This window comes from Mycothermus thermophilus (genome assembly GCF_041956435.1).
Source record: "Mycothermus thermophilus strain CBS 625.91 unplaced genomic scaffold VTJ04scaffold_1, whole genome shotgun sequence".
Classification (NCBI taxonomy): domain Eukaryota; kingdom Fungi; phylum Ascomycota; class Sordariomycetes; order Sordariales; family Chaetomiaceae; genus Mycothermus; species Mycothermus thermophilus.
In genome coordinates this window covers 658681-673413 of record NW_027191427.1, presented here as the reverse complement: position 1 = coordinate 673413, position 14733 = coordinate 658681, and the positions used below count along the sequence as shown (strand labels likewise).

Here is a 14733-nt window from a genome sequence, read left to right as displayed (position 1 = left end):
CATCACCTCTTCCCCTTCTTCTTCTTCCCCTTCCCACCTCCCTGCTGCTGTTGTTGTTGCTGTTGCTGCCCAGCTTGCTGACTCCCACCAGCCGTCCCAACCGCGCTGCCGCTCCTGCTCATCCCCGTTGCACCAGCAGCAGCAACATCCGCGTCCCCATCCCCTCCAATAGCACCGGCGCCTGCAGAAGTGACGTTACCCTCCTCGCCCGCCGCTGCCGGAGTCGTCGTAACGACCGGAACGTCAGGAACGCCGGCCATCCCTCGCGCCAACGACCCCAACATCTGCACCAACCTTCCCACCTCGGCCGCCTTGCTCGTCTTGTACTTGAGGGCCACGCCGGAGTGCGGGTCGAAGGTTTTCAGGACGAGGTGGCCTCTAGGTGGCTTGTCTTGTTTCCCATCTGTTGTTGGTGGTGTATTGTTGTCTTTGCTCGGCGGCGTTGGGTCGGCTGATTGTGAGGCGGCGGATTGGCGGGCTTTGAGTTTCTTCTCCCGGCGAGTGTAGGGGGTGACGTGGTAGCGGGTCGTTATGCGCGTCTGAGTTGAGGAAAGGGAGTTAGTGTTATGATGATAGTGGGGAAGTGTGGTGGTTGGGAACGTACTGTCTCCGGACGGGCCTGGAGGAGGAGGGCGGACTGGTGCAGCCAGTCCTCTGATTTGGCGTAGTAGGGCATGTTTATCGTCGTTGTCGGTGGCGGCGGCGTTCCGCGGTGGTGGGCTGTTGAGTATGGTTGGGAGCTTGCGACGAGATTGGAAAAAATGCTGGTCTTGCACACCTCCTGCTACCCTCGTTGGCGCGGGACTGAAACGTTCCGGTCCGCCAGGGACCGATAATTTGTGCAAGCCGATGGCTCTGGGTAGCGCGAAGGGGACTGGCGGCTTTGGATGTTGTGTTTGCCGGCCAAGTCCGAGCTTGAAGTACCTGATGGCTTGTTGCTCCTGATGAGCTCCGCGGATTGATGTGATGTGAAATTGGCGGGGCCAGGTTGAGCCAAGAAGAACAGTGGAGCTCATTCCCCCACATCACACGCGCTTCATGGAGTTTCAAAAGACAACTTTCAAGGAGAGGACTCAGCACATGCTCAGGATGGTAAAGTTGAACACTTTAAGCATTCCTTTTCTTTGCCTCATCTTACATTCATTCTACGATTTCCACATTTATTAATTTATTACATCCACAGAAAAGCACAATGCCTCCATACCCCAACGCCGTGGCACCATGTAACCATCCAGTAGTTCCCAACTACGATGCAATGGGTATCTCAATCCGTCCCAACCATTACGAATTCTGCCTTTTCGATCCTCTATGAGGCTTTACTTCCAGTCATCCTCCCCATCTACGCATTAGGATCCGGTACCCAAAACACCAACTCCTGATCTGCCGTCGCCAGCATGTTGTACCTTGGATTAAACGCCACCACGGCCGTCTCGCGCTTCTCCTCGAGCACATGCACCGGCTTCAGCACCTTATCACTGCCCGGCTGCGCCAGCGTGTCCCACACCAGCAGGTCTGACTTGGCCCCGCTGATGACGTATCTGCCGTCTGGAGCGAAGCAGCAGTCACCGCTGCTCTCGGCGTTGCCGCCCTCGGTCTCGCCCACCCCGCGGCGGTTGGGGCCGGCTCCCGGTTTCTTGAGGTATGCCTTCAGGCTCCCGTCGAAGGAGTCCAGGAGAAAGTGTCCGTCCCCGCGCGAGCCAAGGAGAATGTGTTTTCCGTCGTTGGAAAATTCAAGCCTTGTCCAACCTTGGAAGGCCCACTCGGGTTCGGCGGGCCCTCGGGCTTGGAGGACATCGAAGACGTTCAATGGCCCCTTTTCGTAGCTGCGGAAGTCGTAAAGGAGGATGCTTCCGCTATGGAGAGAGGCGATGGCGAAGACCTGGCCTGAGGGGTCCCAGGCAGAGAGGTAGGGCGAGTTGATGAAGAGCTTGCCGATCCATTGTTTGGTGGAAATGTTCCAGAGTAGGGCTGTGTCGTCGACGCTGCACGAGATGAAGTTGTCGGCGCCGGGGTGCACGGCGAGGTCGGTCACGGACCCTTCGTGGCCCTCGAAATAACGGATGAATGAATTATCGTGTGTCGCTAGGTAGCGAATCGCGTCTGGTCCAGTTAGGCTTGACCAACCCGGAATAGGCATCAAGAGGATGGGAGAAGAGCCTACTGTTTTGTTTGGTGCTCGCATAGATGATGCTGGAGCTAGTATGGGTGAATTTCGCCAGCTTGACGCCGTACTTTTTGCTTAGCAAGCTCTTGTCATGACGGCCATCTTTGACGTTGTAGATTTGGATGGTCTCGTCGCTCTCGCTCGTCATGCAGAGCTCGCCGGGATCGTCGAAGTCGATAGACAGTACATATGGCCGGGGCTTGCCATCCTTGATGTCATCGCGTTGGAAGAGCTAGAAGGTCAGTCAGGTTTCAACCTTGGACCAAACAAACCATAGACTGCGTACCTTGGTCGGTCGGAAATTCGCAATCACTTCGCTGATGGGAGTGGTGCTGGGGACGTTGACAGCAATCGTGCGCGCAATGTTCAGGGATGGGGTTGCCGACGTCGACGGAGCCTCGTCGATATCCATTGGTGTCGGCTCCATGGGAAAAGCTGGTGCCGAGGTGCCGGCTGACGGTTCAATGGTTGGCGATGAGAAAGGTTGGAGTCGGCTTCATAGTAAGCAGCTGATGGAAGAAGCTCCCCAACCTCCAATGGAGAAGAGGGACAATGAGCTCCAAAGACGAAATTCTGCCGGGCGGTGAACCATTCATCACCCCTGCCCCTTGCACTCCGGCACTCCCCAACTCGTCCGCTGTCCCAGCGCCCGACAACCGGAGGCGGACCCTGACCCTCCTCCTCGCCCCGGGCCGCGGTCCCTGGCTTTCTGATGATGTGCCTCTGTCAAGAGTGGCTTCAACACTGGAAGGCTGTTTCGACGCCCCCGACTTCCGCGTCCGCTTGCGGAGCTGCCCCAGAAAATTCCCACTTTTGTGCACGGCTGCAAGGGCAACATCCCGCAGACTTGCGCCATTCTCCGCCGCCGAGTCAGACCCTGTCAGAGCCAATCGGGCGGATACATTCGGCCTTTGCTGACTATCTCCAATTCTCGGGTTCTGGCCGACAGCCGGCCTTTAAACTGCTCAGCTTCCTTTGCCCAACATCTACTATTCTTATATCCATGTCCTAATCCGGGTCTGGGTCTGCATTGTCTTCCTGGGAGTCGCGGTGGTCTGCCTCTCGTGTTAGTTACCGGTACCAATCTCCTGGAGTACCTAATAATAACTCCCATTTCAACTCCACCGTTTTGGATCAGCTCTCCTTCGCGTCGACGCCGACCCGACGCCGAACTGCCAGATCTTTGGTTCCGGTAACCCCGAGGCCACATTCAACGACAACGAAGACCACCACGACTTTCCCTCAATTCCCCGGCCCATTCAACATCAATATAACACCACAGCCAACATGTCAAGTACAACAGGGTAGGTGTCGTCGCGCGTGCGCCCTCCTCCGTCCGGTCCGGTTTCGCGGTATATCTGACGATGGCTCTCCGCTCCCCAGCGCCTTCATCGCCGGCGGCATCGCGGCCTGCGGCGCCGTGACAGCTACGCACCCCTTCGAGACCGTCAAGATCCGCATGCAACTGCAAGGCGAGCTCCAATCCAAGGGCGCCCAACCTCACCACTACCGTGGCCCTTTGCACGGCGTGTCCGTCATCGTGCGCAACGAAGGCCTGCGCGGCATCTACCGCGGCATCGGCTGCGCCTACATCTACCAGGTCCTGCTCAACGGCTGCCGTTTGGGCTTCTACGAACCCATCCGCCACGCACTGACCACGGCCATCTTCAAAGACGGAACGACGCAAAGCCTGGGTGTCAATGTGTTCTCTGGCGCCGTGAGCGGCATCATGGGCGCCGTCGCGGGGAGTCCGTTTTTCCTTGTCAAGACGCGTCTGCAGAGCTACTCGCCTTTCCTGCCCGTCGGCACGCAGCACATGTACAAGAACGCATGGGATGGCATGCGCCAGATACACGCCGCCGAAGGGGTGAAGGGTTTGTACCGGGGCGTCGGTGCCGCCATGGTCCGCACCGGCTTCGGCAGCTCTGTCCAGCTGCCGACTTACTTTTTTGCTAAGCGGCGCCTGATGCGCCATCTCGGAATGGAGGAGGGCACGCCGCTGCATCTGGCCAGCAGCACCGCCAGCGGATTTGTGGTTTGCGTGGTGATGCATCCGCCGGGTAAGTGTTCATCCGGGAGAGCTGACAATCCTGTGTAACCCCGGTCCTGGCGTGGACTTACTAAGACCCCACCACGTCTCACCTTGCCATATTGTTGTACTAACGTGAGATGATCAACACAGATACCATCATGTCGCGCATGTACAATCAGAACGGCAATCTCTACAAGGGTGTCTTTGACTGCCTGGCTAAAACCGTCCGGACAGAGGGCTTCTTTGCTATCTACAAGGGTTTCCTGCCCCATCTTGCCCGGATCTTGCCCCACACCATCTTGACATTGACTCTCGCCGAGCAGACCAACAAGCTTGTGAAGAAGGTGGAGGACCGGTTCTTCACTGCCGCTACCATGAAGACGGTGTAAAGACGAGAGTTGAACGAGATTGGGGAGAAGATAGAAGGTTGGTCAGAGGGGAACGGGGAGGATGTTTAAACAAAAGTGCATGTTGTTTAGCATTTGGTTCGGCGTTTTCGGGCAGATTTTGGGTGTTAATCTAGGGCGGAGCCAGGAGGGCGGAGGGTTGGGTTGGAGAGAGGCACCTATGAGAGTTGTTGATACCAGCCTCGGGTGAGAGGTATAGAAGGGAGGAGGGTGGGAAGTTTTGGCAACTGGCTCGAAGCCAGCCCGTGCCTGAGTTTGGGGAGAAGATGAGCGAGGCATTGTGAGCCTCCAGCCCCGTTCACAAAACAAACGTAAATCTAGAAAGACTCTTTCTCTTTCACAGTGACATTCCATCCCATCCCATACATTGCCACTACTCGGCCACTCACTCACCCACAGACCTCTCACACCCATAACACAGCCTCCCCTTCCATCTGCCTCCATCTCCCTCGTCATCCCGAATTCCCAACTCACCCCTCCACCGCTCATCCCCATCCTCATCCCTGGGCATCCCGCACACTTCACACGCCGCTACCCCGCTACCACCATTCTTCTCGCTCCCATCTGCTGCTGTTTCCAACCCACCGCCCCGCCGAACCAACCTCCCCGCCGTCCTTGCGACGTTCGCCACAATGGATGGGTAATTTTCCTCCACATCGGCAAAGTATCGTTTCATGACCCCTTCAATGGTCATGTCGCGGTGGGATACCACCGTTGTTGCTGTTGTGCTTCCGTTGATATCGATGATTGGATTCGGCGGGCGGCTCAATTCCGCCAGGTCGGAGATGAGGGTGAAGAAGGTGACCAGTTCCTTGCGCAACGCTTCGCGGAGGGGGTGGTGGATTAGCAGCGACTTTTCTTTCTCTTTCTCCTCCTTCTCCTGCGCTTGCTGTCGAGCAAAGTCTGGCGGCGGCGCGGGCGCAAGACCGTCCGCGATCAGCCACGGCAAAGCAAACCCCCTCCCCTTGGCCGCTTCGGCAAGGGTCAGCTCCGCCAACGCGGTCGTGCTGTGGCCGAGGAGCAGGGCTTGGCAGGAGTGTTTGCGGGCGAAGGCGAGGAGGGTCTGGCGGATGAGGTGGGTGAGGATGTCGCTTTGGGAGGCGGCCGTTTGGAGGGGGTTGCCACCCCCTGAGCTGGAGGGGTTCTCGGGGATTGGCTGGGAGAGAGGGATGCGGTGGAAGTTGAAGCGGGGGTATTTCTTCCGGTATGTTTCTAAAACTTCATCTGCTTTACCCACGGCGTCTTCTTGTGTGTCACCTGGACAGTGAGGGTCGACGTGAACAACGATGAGATCGAACGGCGCCGCTCTGCCTTTGGCGAGCTGGCCTTCGATGTTCTCGGCGAGTAGGTGAAGGAGGACCGTAGAGGACACGCCGAAGGATAGACCCAGAAGGTAACGGCGGGTCAGGTTTGGCGGTCCGCTTCCTGTTGAAGACGGGGCTGGGGCTGGACGGGTCTCCTTGCCGAGGATGCCCATTTGTTTGATGAATTTGGTGGTGATAAATTTGATGAAGCAGTCCCTGAAGCAGAGCTTTAGGACGGTGGCGAGAAGGGGGATAGAAGGCTGGACATACCGACAGACAGGCTGGGATCTGCTATCAAGAGTGGCTTCTTGGGTACGGCATTTCACACACTGTCGTGTGAGTGACGCTGATGGTGGTGATTCGGTCATGTTGACACAACTGATGTTTTTTCTTCACAAGAGCTTTTATTTCTTCGGATGATCTGCCGTCCCTGTACTGGGCATACTTTCCAACATTCACCGTGAGTGATCCAAATCAGGCGAAACCCTGCAGTCCGTGTAAGATGAAGGTGTCTGAATCCTTAGGATTTGTTGATGGGTGATACCTGTCCCTACGACCTGTGACTCCATTCCGTTTGCCCCTCCGGCCCATCTCCGTAGTGGGGCCTATGGCTCCGGCGGTGCCCCACTCTTCTCCCACCCGAACATCCATCGATATCCGGGACACCCGGGACGGGAGTCCCGAGTCTACCTAATGAGAGCCCTCCGAGAATCACATCCAAGCCTTAGGCAAGCACCAGGACTTAGTTACATAAAAGTGTCCTATTATCAGGTTCCCCTTGTCGCATCAATCGGTAACCACCTGAAAGTTACACAGTATTGGCAGAACCGAGCGATTGACGTTCATTGACGTGACACAGGAGTGGGGCAGGTTTTGGAACAAGATGATTTGGGAGAAAGGGGAGCAGCCCAGGGAAGAGAAGCCCTCGAAGAATGAAACAAAAAAATAGAAGACAAAAGAAGATAAAAGTGAAGGAAAAGGAAAATGTAAAGAAGGATAAAAAAGCAGGATCAAACATAGGGACGAGAAACAGAGAAAGATGAAGCAGCCCTATATTATTATTGTCAGGGCCGAGCCAGTTACTCGGTGCCCATGCGGGCCTTCACAAGAAACAAGATATACGGTGGCTTGGTCTCGGGACGGTCAGTGATGGATGGTTACACGGAGCTCACAGCAGACCTGCAAACCATCTCGGTGTGATGCCATAATCATGGCTCATTTCTGATGAGGTCGTCATGCTCCACAGAACATCGAGGATACAGAATCCGCGAGGAACCATGGAAGCCGAGGACATGTTCACTTGAAACTGGGGTCCAATGAATGAGTCGAGTTGAACGAGATGAGACCGTTATTTGAGGTGTGGAGTCTTTTTCTTCTGCGGAAGATGAGCTCATCAGACACGCTGCCCTGGACCACAATTAGCGCGCCGGGTTCCTTTGCCAAAAAGGAGACATGTTTGGGGACCATCGAGAATGAGCACACCATCGTGACCGAGGACATGGAAGCTTCCCGAGTCAAGTGAACACGGGCAAGCTCGAATGTGTGTCCTGAAATATAGAGCGGAAATCCGGGAAAAGGGAAAATTGGAATGGCGAGACTCGATTGCCTCTCGTCATGTACCCAGACAGCCGTCTCCACTTTTGATGCAGCGGCTCTTTCTGTTTTTGGAATCCCCACGCTGTTGCGACAGGTGTGGATGGTCGGGTGCCGGCAATGACACAAAAGCCCATGTCCCCTCCCAGGGTCTTCTTCAGGGCTGCAGCGTCAAGTGGAGAGAGAACCCGCCAAGGTGTTCTGGCCTTCGCCTTCTTTTCCATGCTTCCATCCTGAAACACTGCACGGCAATGCCTTCGTGTTTCCCTTGAGCCCGAACGGAGTCCTGGGTGCCCAGGGCCTTGATCAACCAAACAAACACGGCCACAACAACAAACAAACTTCCAGCTTGGAAGACAACCGCCGTCTCAGGCCTCTGCTGACTGCCGCCGCCCAATGGCTGCTCTCAACCGCCCTATGCGCAACGGCCCGCCCAGTGCCCCACGAAGCGACTAACGTCTCAGCATTCCTGTCTCCCCAGGGCAACTCGATCCAGCTGTTGGTAAAAACGTCACAGGCGCGTGCCTTTGACCTCGTGCCGCGTACGACCCTCACTGTGTTTCCTTGAATTCAGAAGAATGCATGGAAGCGCTGAGCCTGGCAAACTGAGCTTGATCGCTGGCTGAGTTGTCAACCAACTTGATCCCTGCTGTGTCACGAGAGGGCTTGAGATTTGACGGGTTGCGGACACTTCGGTTTGTGTGTGAAAGGGAATCCCTGGCTTGCGAAAGGAGACTTGAGAAGGGAAACTATCGGCGTCAACCAACAAGAGAGAACAACCAAAACAACACGACTTCTCCCTAACTACGACGGACGCTTGGGCAGCCTTCGCACTGACCGACCGACACTGTCTCCTTCCACACACCCACGCTCAGTGAAAAGCATAGTTCGAAATCTCGACACGATCCCACGATCTGGCATTCACGATAATCCTTCGCCGGCCACATATCTCTCTGGATTTCTCGACCCAGCTTGGCCTCGCGCCCGCACCGGTGCCTGATGTGATCACATTGCACAGTCTCGAAACTTCCAGTTGAATTCCGAAGACGTCACTCGCTTTGCTCCGTGTTCCCTTCAAGTCTCAACCAAACAGCCCGCGAAACCCCTTTCCCCTTTAATACCTGAGTCGTCCCATCATCGTTGTCGCCCACGGCGCGACCCCACGCTCGCTACCCAACCAACTTTCCTATCACCTCCACATACACTTGCCATGGCGCAAGTAGCGACACAACTAGCATCCCTCTCGATCGCCGATGATTCGAGGCCTCGAGAAGAGGCACCTAAGGCAGCTTCCGCTATGTCGCAGCCACAGCCACAACAACAACAACCGCAAACCAACGCCGCCGCGGGGTCCAAAAACCGCCTGGGTGTGGACACCTATTCGCCAGTGAACCAAAATGGCAGCTTCGAGTTTGATCGCGTCATCAAGAGCGGCTATGTGTGGAAGCGCACACAGAAAACAAAGGTTGGTGGCAACTCCTGATGGGTAGGAACTACTGGCGGAGACGATGGCAACTGACCGATGGCATCCAGACATGGCGGAAAATCTACCTGGTGATGCGGCCCAATACCCTCTCCATCTACAAGTCAGAGAAGGAGGAGAAACTACGACACAAACTCTACCTTTCTGATCTGACAGCCGTGACAATGCTCAAGGATCCCAAGAACAAGCGGCAGAACGTGTTTGGACTCTTCTCGCCCTCCAAGAACTACCATTTTCAGGCGGAGAGTTTGAAAGATGCACAGGAATGGGTCGATTTGATACGACAAGATGCCAGAATAGAAGAAGAGGAGGAAGAGATGTTCCTCGCGAGTCCTCCAGTACGAAATAACACCAACACCGCGGATCCTAGTCGTACACTTACCACCCCCGACGTGTTTCTCTCGAGTTCCCCGGAACCTCCCGAAGCTCCGGTGCGAACAGCTGGTGGAAAACTTGCAGCCCGGCGAACATCACAGCTGGAATCTTCGGGCCTCTCCGGTGCCGAACTGGCTAGCCACTCCGACTTTTCCGACACAGACGCACACCGTATCCCAGCCGCGTCCTTTGAGAGCCTCGCACTCCAGCAGCAACATCAATCCACCACGCCAGGGGCACCGAGGACAAGCCTCGGCGGGGTCGCCAGCACACGCCCCAGCGTTGGCCAGCTCGACGCAGACTCGGATCGCATTGTTTGGCAAGGTTGGATGTGGTTCCACCGCAGCAAAGGGGCCGTCCGTCAGTGGAAGAAGTCGTGGGGCGTGTTGCGGCCTCGGAACTTTATCCTCTACAAGGACGAGGCCGAGTCATCTGTCTTGTTTGTGCTCTATCTGGCTTCCATCGTCAACGTTGTCGAGATCGATCCTGTCAGTCGAACAAAGAAGCACTGCCTGCAGATCATCACGGACGAAAAGACATATCGCTTCTGCACGCGTGATGAGGAGGCCTTGGTGCAGTGCTTAGGTGCTTTCAAGAGCTTGTTGGCAAAGCGTCGCGATATGGAGGCAAAGGCTTCAGCAGCAGCCGCAACACAAGCAGCGCCGAGCACACAAGCACCAACCACAACACCGGCGGCAGCGGCCGTCCGCCCGGCGATACCCGCCATCCCAGAAACGCCTTCGTCACCAGCCTGACCATTATTGCTATCTACGATTCGGCGAGACCTCTTTTTGGACATATCCTCTCTAATTTTGTTATTTTTTCGTGTCAAACAGGCAAATTTTGGGTCACTTCTCGAGAAGGGAAAAGGTGTCTGAACAACCTGCCGGCATCCTCCTCATGGGATAAATCAGCCGAGCAAGTTGTTTGTGATTCTCCTCCACCCACAGTCCCTCACCTCACATAACCTAGATGCCATACACCTGGCGCGGCTGTTGTGTTTTCCTTTCTCTTCTGTTCTTTTGGTCCTATTCTTGACGACTGACGATGATTATACCACACCTATTGCTACCTGATACCACTTGATGTCTCTTACCTTGTAATTAAACTGGTGATTTTCGCTTCTGTCGGTTTGCGGGCCAACCGGCCGGCTGGTCAGCGATTGAGCAAAATCACCCAGATACTTACTACTCTTGCCTACTGGTACCTAGGTAACCAATCAAGAACTTTTCTCCCAAAGCGATTTCGTAGCCAAGAATGAGTCTTAAACTTACTACCTTGTTCAGTCTGCTTTCTAACAAGCTCTGCATCAGGCTTGCTGATGACAGGCCGTTGTAATCGCGCACTATAGTCCTCGAACTAAGTAGCAGGATTAACCTTGTCAAATTGTTTGGCTCGTGTCACGAGCTCTTCATACACGTACAGGCAGACCCGAACATCACTACGTCTAAACCGAAGGTGCTACGTACGGTTGTAGCTTGCATTGCTACTGAATACAAGGCTAGTGTAAGGGAGAACTACCTTACTTACGTAAGGAACGTCTATGTGGTTGTTGGGGCATCCTGCATCCCACCACTGCCTGGTCGTGAGAGACGGAATTGGATCTTTAATTGTTAGAAGGTACTATAGTTATATATTGAATGAGTGTACCTGCTCCTGAATCCTTGAGAATGAATCAACCACGTCCTTATCAGCCACATTCGCATCATGTCTTGCCTGAATAAGACGTGACTGGGTGTGAATGACGTGGACAATGCCATGCTTTCTGGTCTAAGGAGAAGCAGGGCAGATGTGATGAGCCTGCGTCGCTTTGACCCCTAACCCAACGATTCTTAGCATTGCTAATAGCAAGGCGTGTGGAATCTGAGTCAGTGTCAGCCTTAGATACAGCATATGGCGACAGGATACATACATCATGATCACTCATCCAGTCTAGTGGCCACACCTCCCCTGTCCAGCTTGTAATAACTAAGGCCAAAATACAGAGAGCCGACCATTCATTGTATGGTCATATCGCGTCAATATGGCTAGCCCGATGGAACGATGAGTCAACACAACCAGCCTGTGGCGAACCATGTCCATCTTCCTTGAACGTGTCCGGTCAATCATGAGCCCGATTGTTCACGACTGCATGTAATGGTCAGCGTCGCGTCTCGGCATCTTTGTGATATGTAGGCTTCATATAAGCAAGTGATTATCGTCATTCATGGATCTTAAAACCAGAAACACGAAGATCAAGCTCGGCATTGTATCTTGCCAAGGGATATGGCTCTCTAACGACTTTATGCCCCAACATTATCTAGGACTGTCCAGACCCGTTGTAGTCACTTTCCTTAGTCCTCCTCCTCAGAGACGTCTACCAGACCATCGTCATCCTCGTCCTCAGCCTCCACAGCCTCCTCAGCCTCCTCTTCCTCATACTTACGCTTCAATTTCTCGTAGCGCATCTGCTCCAGCTGCTCCTCGCGCCGCAACTCCTGGCGACGCAGAGCCGCCTTCAACATATCCCTGAGGAGCTCCAACTCTGCGACCGGCAAGGCAGCGCACAGCTCGGGCGTGATGGGAGTAAGGATACGCAGCTTCTTCTTTTCGTCGACTCGCTTCTTGTGGTTGATTGCTATCACATCCATTAGCAACCAACCCATCCGGGGCAATTTGCCTCGGGTCAAGTTTCCCTTACCCTCCGCATGACTGCATCCCAGGCCGTTGCCATGGTAATGGCAATTGGTGCATGAACCTCTGAGAATATCTCCCTTTGGGATCAAGCAAGTTCGCATGGGCGAAGGCCCGCGTGGCTTGGCACAGACTGAGCAACGTTTGTTTTTGACAACATCCTCTTCGAAGATGTATACGAGCAAGGCCAGAAGCCGCTCTGGTCTGTCGATATCCCAGGACGCTAACTCTGGCCCTCTGTTAGTGAAGAGGGTTGTCGGGTAAAACAGTCGCCGGATAATCTGCAGTAATGTAAGTCTCACGCCATGCTCTGACTTAGATGTTGGAAGTTTGTACGGTCTTATCGGCCATGTACACCCGCACAGGCTTCCATTTCTTCTCGAGCGCAACGTGGACGATGTATGCTGTCATTTCCATGCTGGTCTTGAGCACGCCTTTCTTGAAGGCAGGCTTCTCGACTACCTCATCATTCCAAGTAATCGATGGAGTCGAGGAAGCCATCGCCACGGTGGAAAAGTCAGAAGTTGTAATGAAAATTGGCTGGAGGCTAAATGGCAGCCTGTAGGAAACGCGACAACGTTAGTGTATTGTTAAACGGAAACGATTATTCAAAAGACCTGCTGGAGAACTTGCATGAGCTTGTTAAGATATCAAATGTGTGTGTTGGTGTTGAGGGAGGAAAGTTGAATTCCAAGTCGGTTGATTGAAAGAAAAGCGAGAGTGTCGAGGAAGTCGTGGAAATAACGAGGAAGAGAGAGAGGTGGTGGGTTTTTGGGAATGATTTATTAAACTGGTTGAAAGAAGGGAGATGCCTCTGGGGACATTTCCCCATGGACCATCTGCATGAACACAGTGACCTCTTGGAAACTCTTGAGAAACGGAGCGGGATTGCCCTTACGGACAACGTTGAATCGGATCGGGCTAGGTTGAAGCGGAACACTGAACCATCGGTCCTGGGAATGATGTTTCCACTCCAATCGAAGGGTTCTGAAGCAACAGTATCGGGTGGCGATTCCGGAGTGTTTGATGCACTCTTCGTCTCGCCAGGACTGAAAGAGGTGTGATTGTGGTTGTCCTGGGTGGTCGGGTTACTACCATCACCAGAACCGGGATCGAGCTCCTCGGAGAGTGTGTCACCGGGAGGGTCAACCGGCGATGATGTGGCAATAAAAGCCACATCAAGGTCAAGCTGAGCGCTTGCTGTTATCCGCGCGAGGATCCATTGGTCCATCGCGTCGTCATCATGGGGGAGTGAAACTGGAGGCTTCTTCACAACAGTCTATTATTCAGGGAAGACATCAGCACTCGTACACTGTCGTTGACAAGGGGACGAAACAAACCTGATGAAATTTGGCATTCATGCAATGGCGTGTAAGCCAACTGATGCTCTTGAAATCATGGCCGTACTTGGGGCATCCCCTGACCCGACAGATGTGAGGGCGAGGGAATGGCGGGCGCCAATCCACATACTCGGGAGGCGCTCCGAGCTCAAAGATCCAAGTCGCTGCTCCAACACCGAGACATGGGCGGCTCGAGCAATGACGTCGCGAACAAGTTTGAAGAAATCTTCATCTGAATAGGGAAAAGGTTAATACATCAGACATGTAAGTCTTGGTGGATACGATTTCAAAACAAATATCAGGATGTGAGAATTGAAGAGTTCAAATCCACGCCATATATATAAGGAACATAGGGGAGAAGGGGAGACTGGGATAGACACCAACAAGTGCCATGGACATCAGGCGTTTCAATGACACAGACTAGAGAAGTAGGTTCCAGAATCTCGGATCGGTGACCAACAGAAAGAAGCACTAACCTGCCAATTCCTCGGGAGTCAATGGCGGAACATCGTTTGACGGCGGTCGACGGTTCCCACTCTGTGTCGAAGGGCTCAAGGTCCGCCGGGTAATCAAATAGATCGCTGATGAAGACCTGATCCGTTGGCTCGAGCCAGAGAGTCTGGCCTTCTCCGAGGTTAGGTGTCATTGTGCATCACTCATAAAGGACATAGACTAGAGTCCCGAGTAACAGACAGGGAGAGAAGCAGAAGGTGTTTGACGTGAAGGCGAGGGGAGAACTCACAGCTTAGGCAGACACTGGACCTCGACAGGAAACGGCAAGCATGATGGGCTCTGAATGTTGGGGACAATGCGTTGAGGATATTTAAATTGGGAAGGAAAGACACATCTTCGGCGGACACCACACTTAGTCGTTGGCTTGGTATAAACGGAAAGTACGTATTATGGCGGTGTCAGTTCGTCATTGTATCACAGAAAATCTGGGCTGGTCACCAAGAGAACAACTTTTAATGCCCTTCTCCGAAGGGGTGGTAGGCATGCTATCAAGTTATCGAGAAACCCGCTGGTGCCGGCGGCGAAACGACAGTACGGCGGAGGCGCAAGAACTCCTACGCCGTTCCACTGGAGTACCAAGGTCGTTGCCATAGTATTACATGAACCTTTATGATAACATCCCCCTTTGGGATCAAACAAGATGTTATAGGCGAAGGTCCGCGAGGCTTTGTACTGGGAACAGTTAGTCGTGACTATGCCGTCCCCCCTCTTTCCGGGGATATAAAGTATTTCACAAGTCTAGCTCGGGCCTATCAAAAATCTTACGAGAATATCTCGGGCCTGCCGATGTCCTGTCCCGTAAGGCTAGATCGGGATTATTTCTCTTTTTTCTCTTTTTTCTCTTTTTTC

At 53.9% G+C, this 14733-nt stretch overlaps 7 protein-coding genes across 7 annotated transcripts; 2 read left to right on the top strand and 5 right to left on the bottom strand.

Annotated features, from left to right (window-relative positions):
• Positions 1–2: 2 nt before the first annotated feature.
• On the bottom strand, positions 3–676 carry VTJ04DRAFT_237 (uncharacterized protein; the record flags this gene model as incomplete). Its single annotated transcript, XM_069360151.1, has 2 exons — positions 3–539; positions 605–676. The coding sequence occupies 2 exons, from the start codon at positions 674–676 to the stop codon at positions 3–5; spliced, it is 609 nt and encodes a 202-aa protein (XP_069222847.1).
• A 663-nt stretch (positions 677–1339) lies between these two features.
• On the bottom strand, positions 1340–2591 carry VTJ04DRAFT_236 (uncharacterized protein; the record flags this gene model as incomplete). Its single annotated transcript, XM_069360140.1, has 3 exons — positions 1340–2100; positions 2162–2396; positions 2451–2591. The coding sequence occupies 3 exons, from the start codon at positions 2589–2591 to the stop codon at positions 1340–1342; spliced, it is 1137 nt and encodes a 378-aa protein (XP_069222846.1).
• An 860-nt stretch (positions 2592–3451) lies between these two features.
• VTJ04DRAFT_235 (uncharacterized protein) lies at positions 3452–4585 on the top strand (the record flags this gene model as incomplete). Its single annotated transcript, XM_069360129.1, has 3 exons — positions 3452–3468; positions 3548–4224; positions 4347–4585. The coding sequence occupies 3 exons, from the start codon at positions 3452–3454 to the stop codon at positions 4583–4585; spliced, it is 933 nt and encodes a 310-aa protein (XP_069222845.1).
• Positions 4586–4988: 403 nt separating this feature from the next.
• VTJ04DRAFT_234 (uncharacterized protein) lies at positions 4989–6080 on the bottom strand (the record flags this gene model as incomplete). Its single annotated transcript, XM_069360118.1, has 1 exon — positions 4989–6080. The coding sequence occupies one exon, from the start codon at positions 6078–6080 to the stop codon at positions 4989–4991; it is 1092 nt and encodes a 363-aa protein (XP_069222844.1).
• A 2630-nt stretch (positions 6081–8710) lies between these two features.
• VTJ04DRAFT_233 (uncharacterized protein) lies at positions 8711–10113 on the top strand (the record flags this gene model as incomplete). The annotated part of the gene is made up of 2 exons (XM_069360107.1): positions 8711–8965; positions 9034–10113. The coding sequence occupies 2 exons, from the start codon at positions 8711–8713 to the stop codon at positions 10111–10113; spliced, it is 1335 nt and encodes a 444-aa protein (XP_069222843.1).
• Positions 10114–11691: 1578 nt separating this feature from the next.
• Positions 11692–12071, bottom strand: VTJ04DRAFT_232 (uncharacterized protein; the record flags this gene model as incomplete). Its single annotated transcript, XM_069360096.1, has 2 exons — positions 11692–11961; positions 12039–12071. The coding sequence occupies 2 exons, from the start codon at positions 12069–12071 to the stop codon at positions 11692–11694; spliced, it is 303 nt and encodes a 100-aa protein (XP_069222842.1).
• A 275-nt stretch (positions 12072–12346) lies between these two features.
• On the bottom strand, positions 12347–13392 carry VTJ04DRAFT_231 (uncharacterized protein; the record flags this gene model as incomplete). The annotated part of the gene is made up of 3 exons (XM_069360085.1): positions 12347–12590; positions 12934–13310; positions 13372–13392. 3 exons carry the CDS (start codon positions 13390–13392, stop codon positions 12347–12349), a joined length of 642 nt encoding a protein of 213 aa, XP_069222841.1.
• Positions 13393–14733: the final 1341 nt, after the last annotated feature.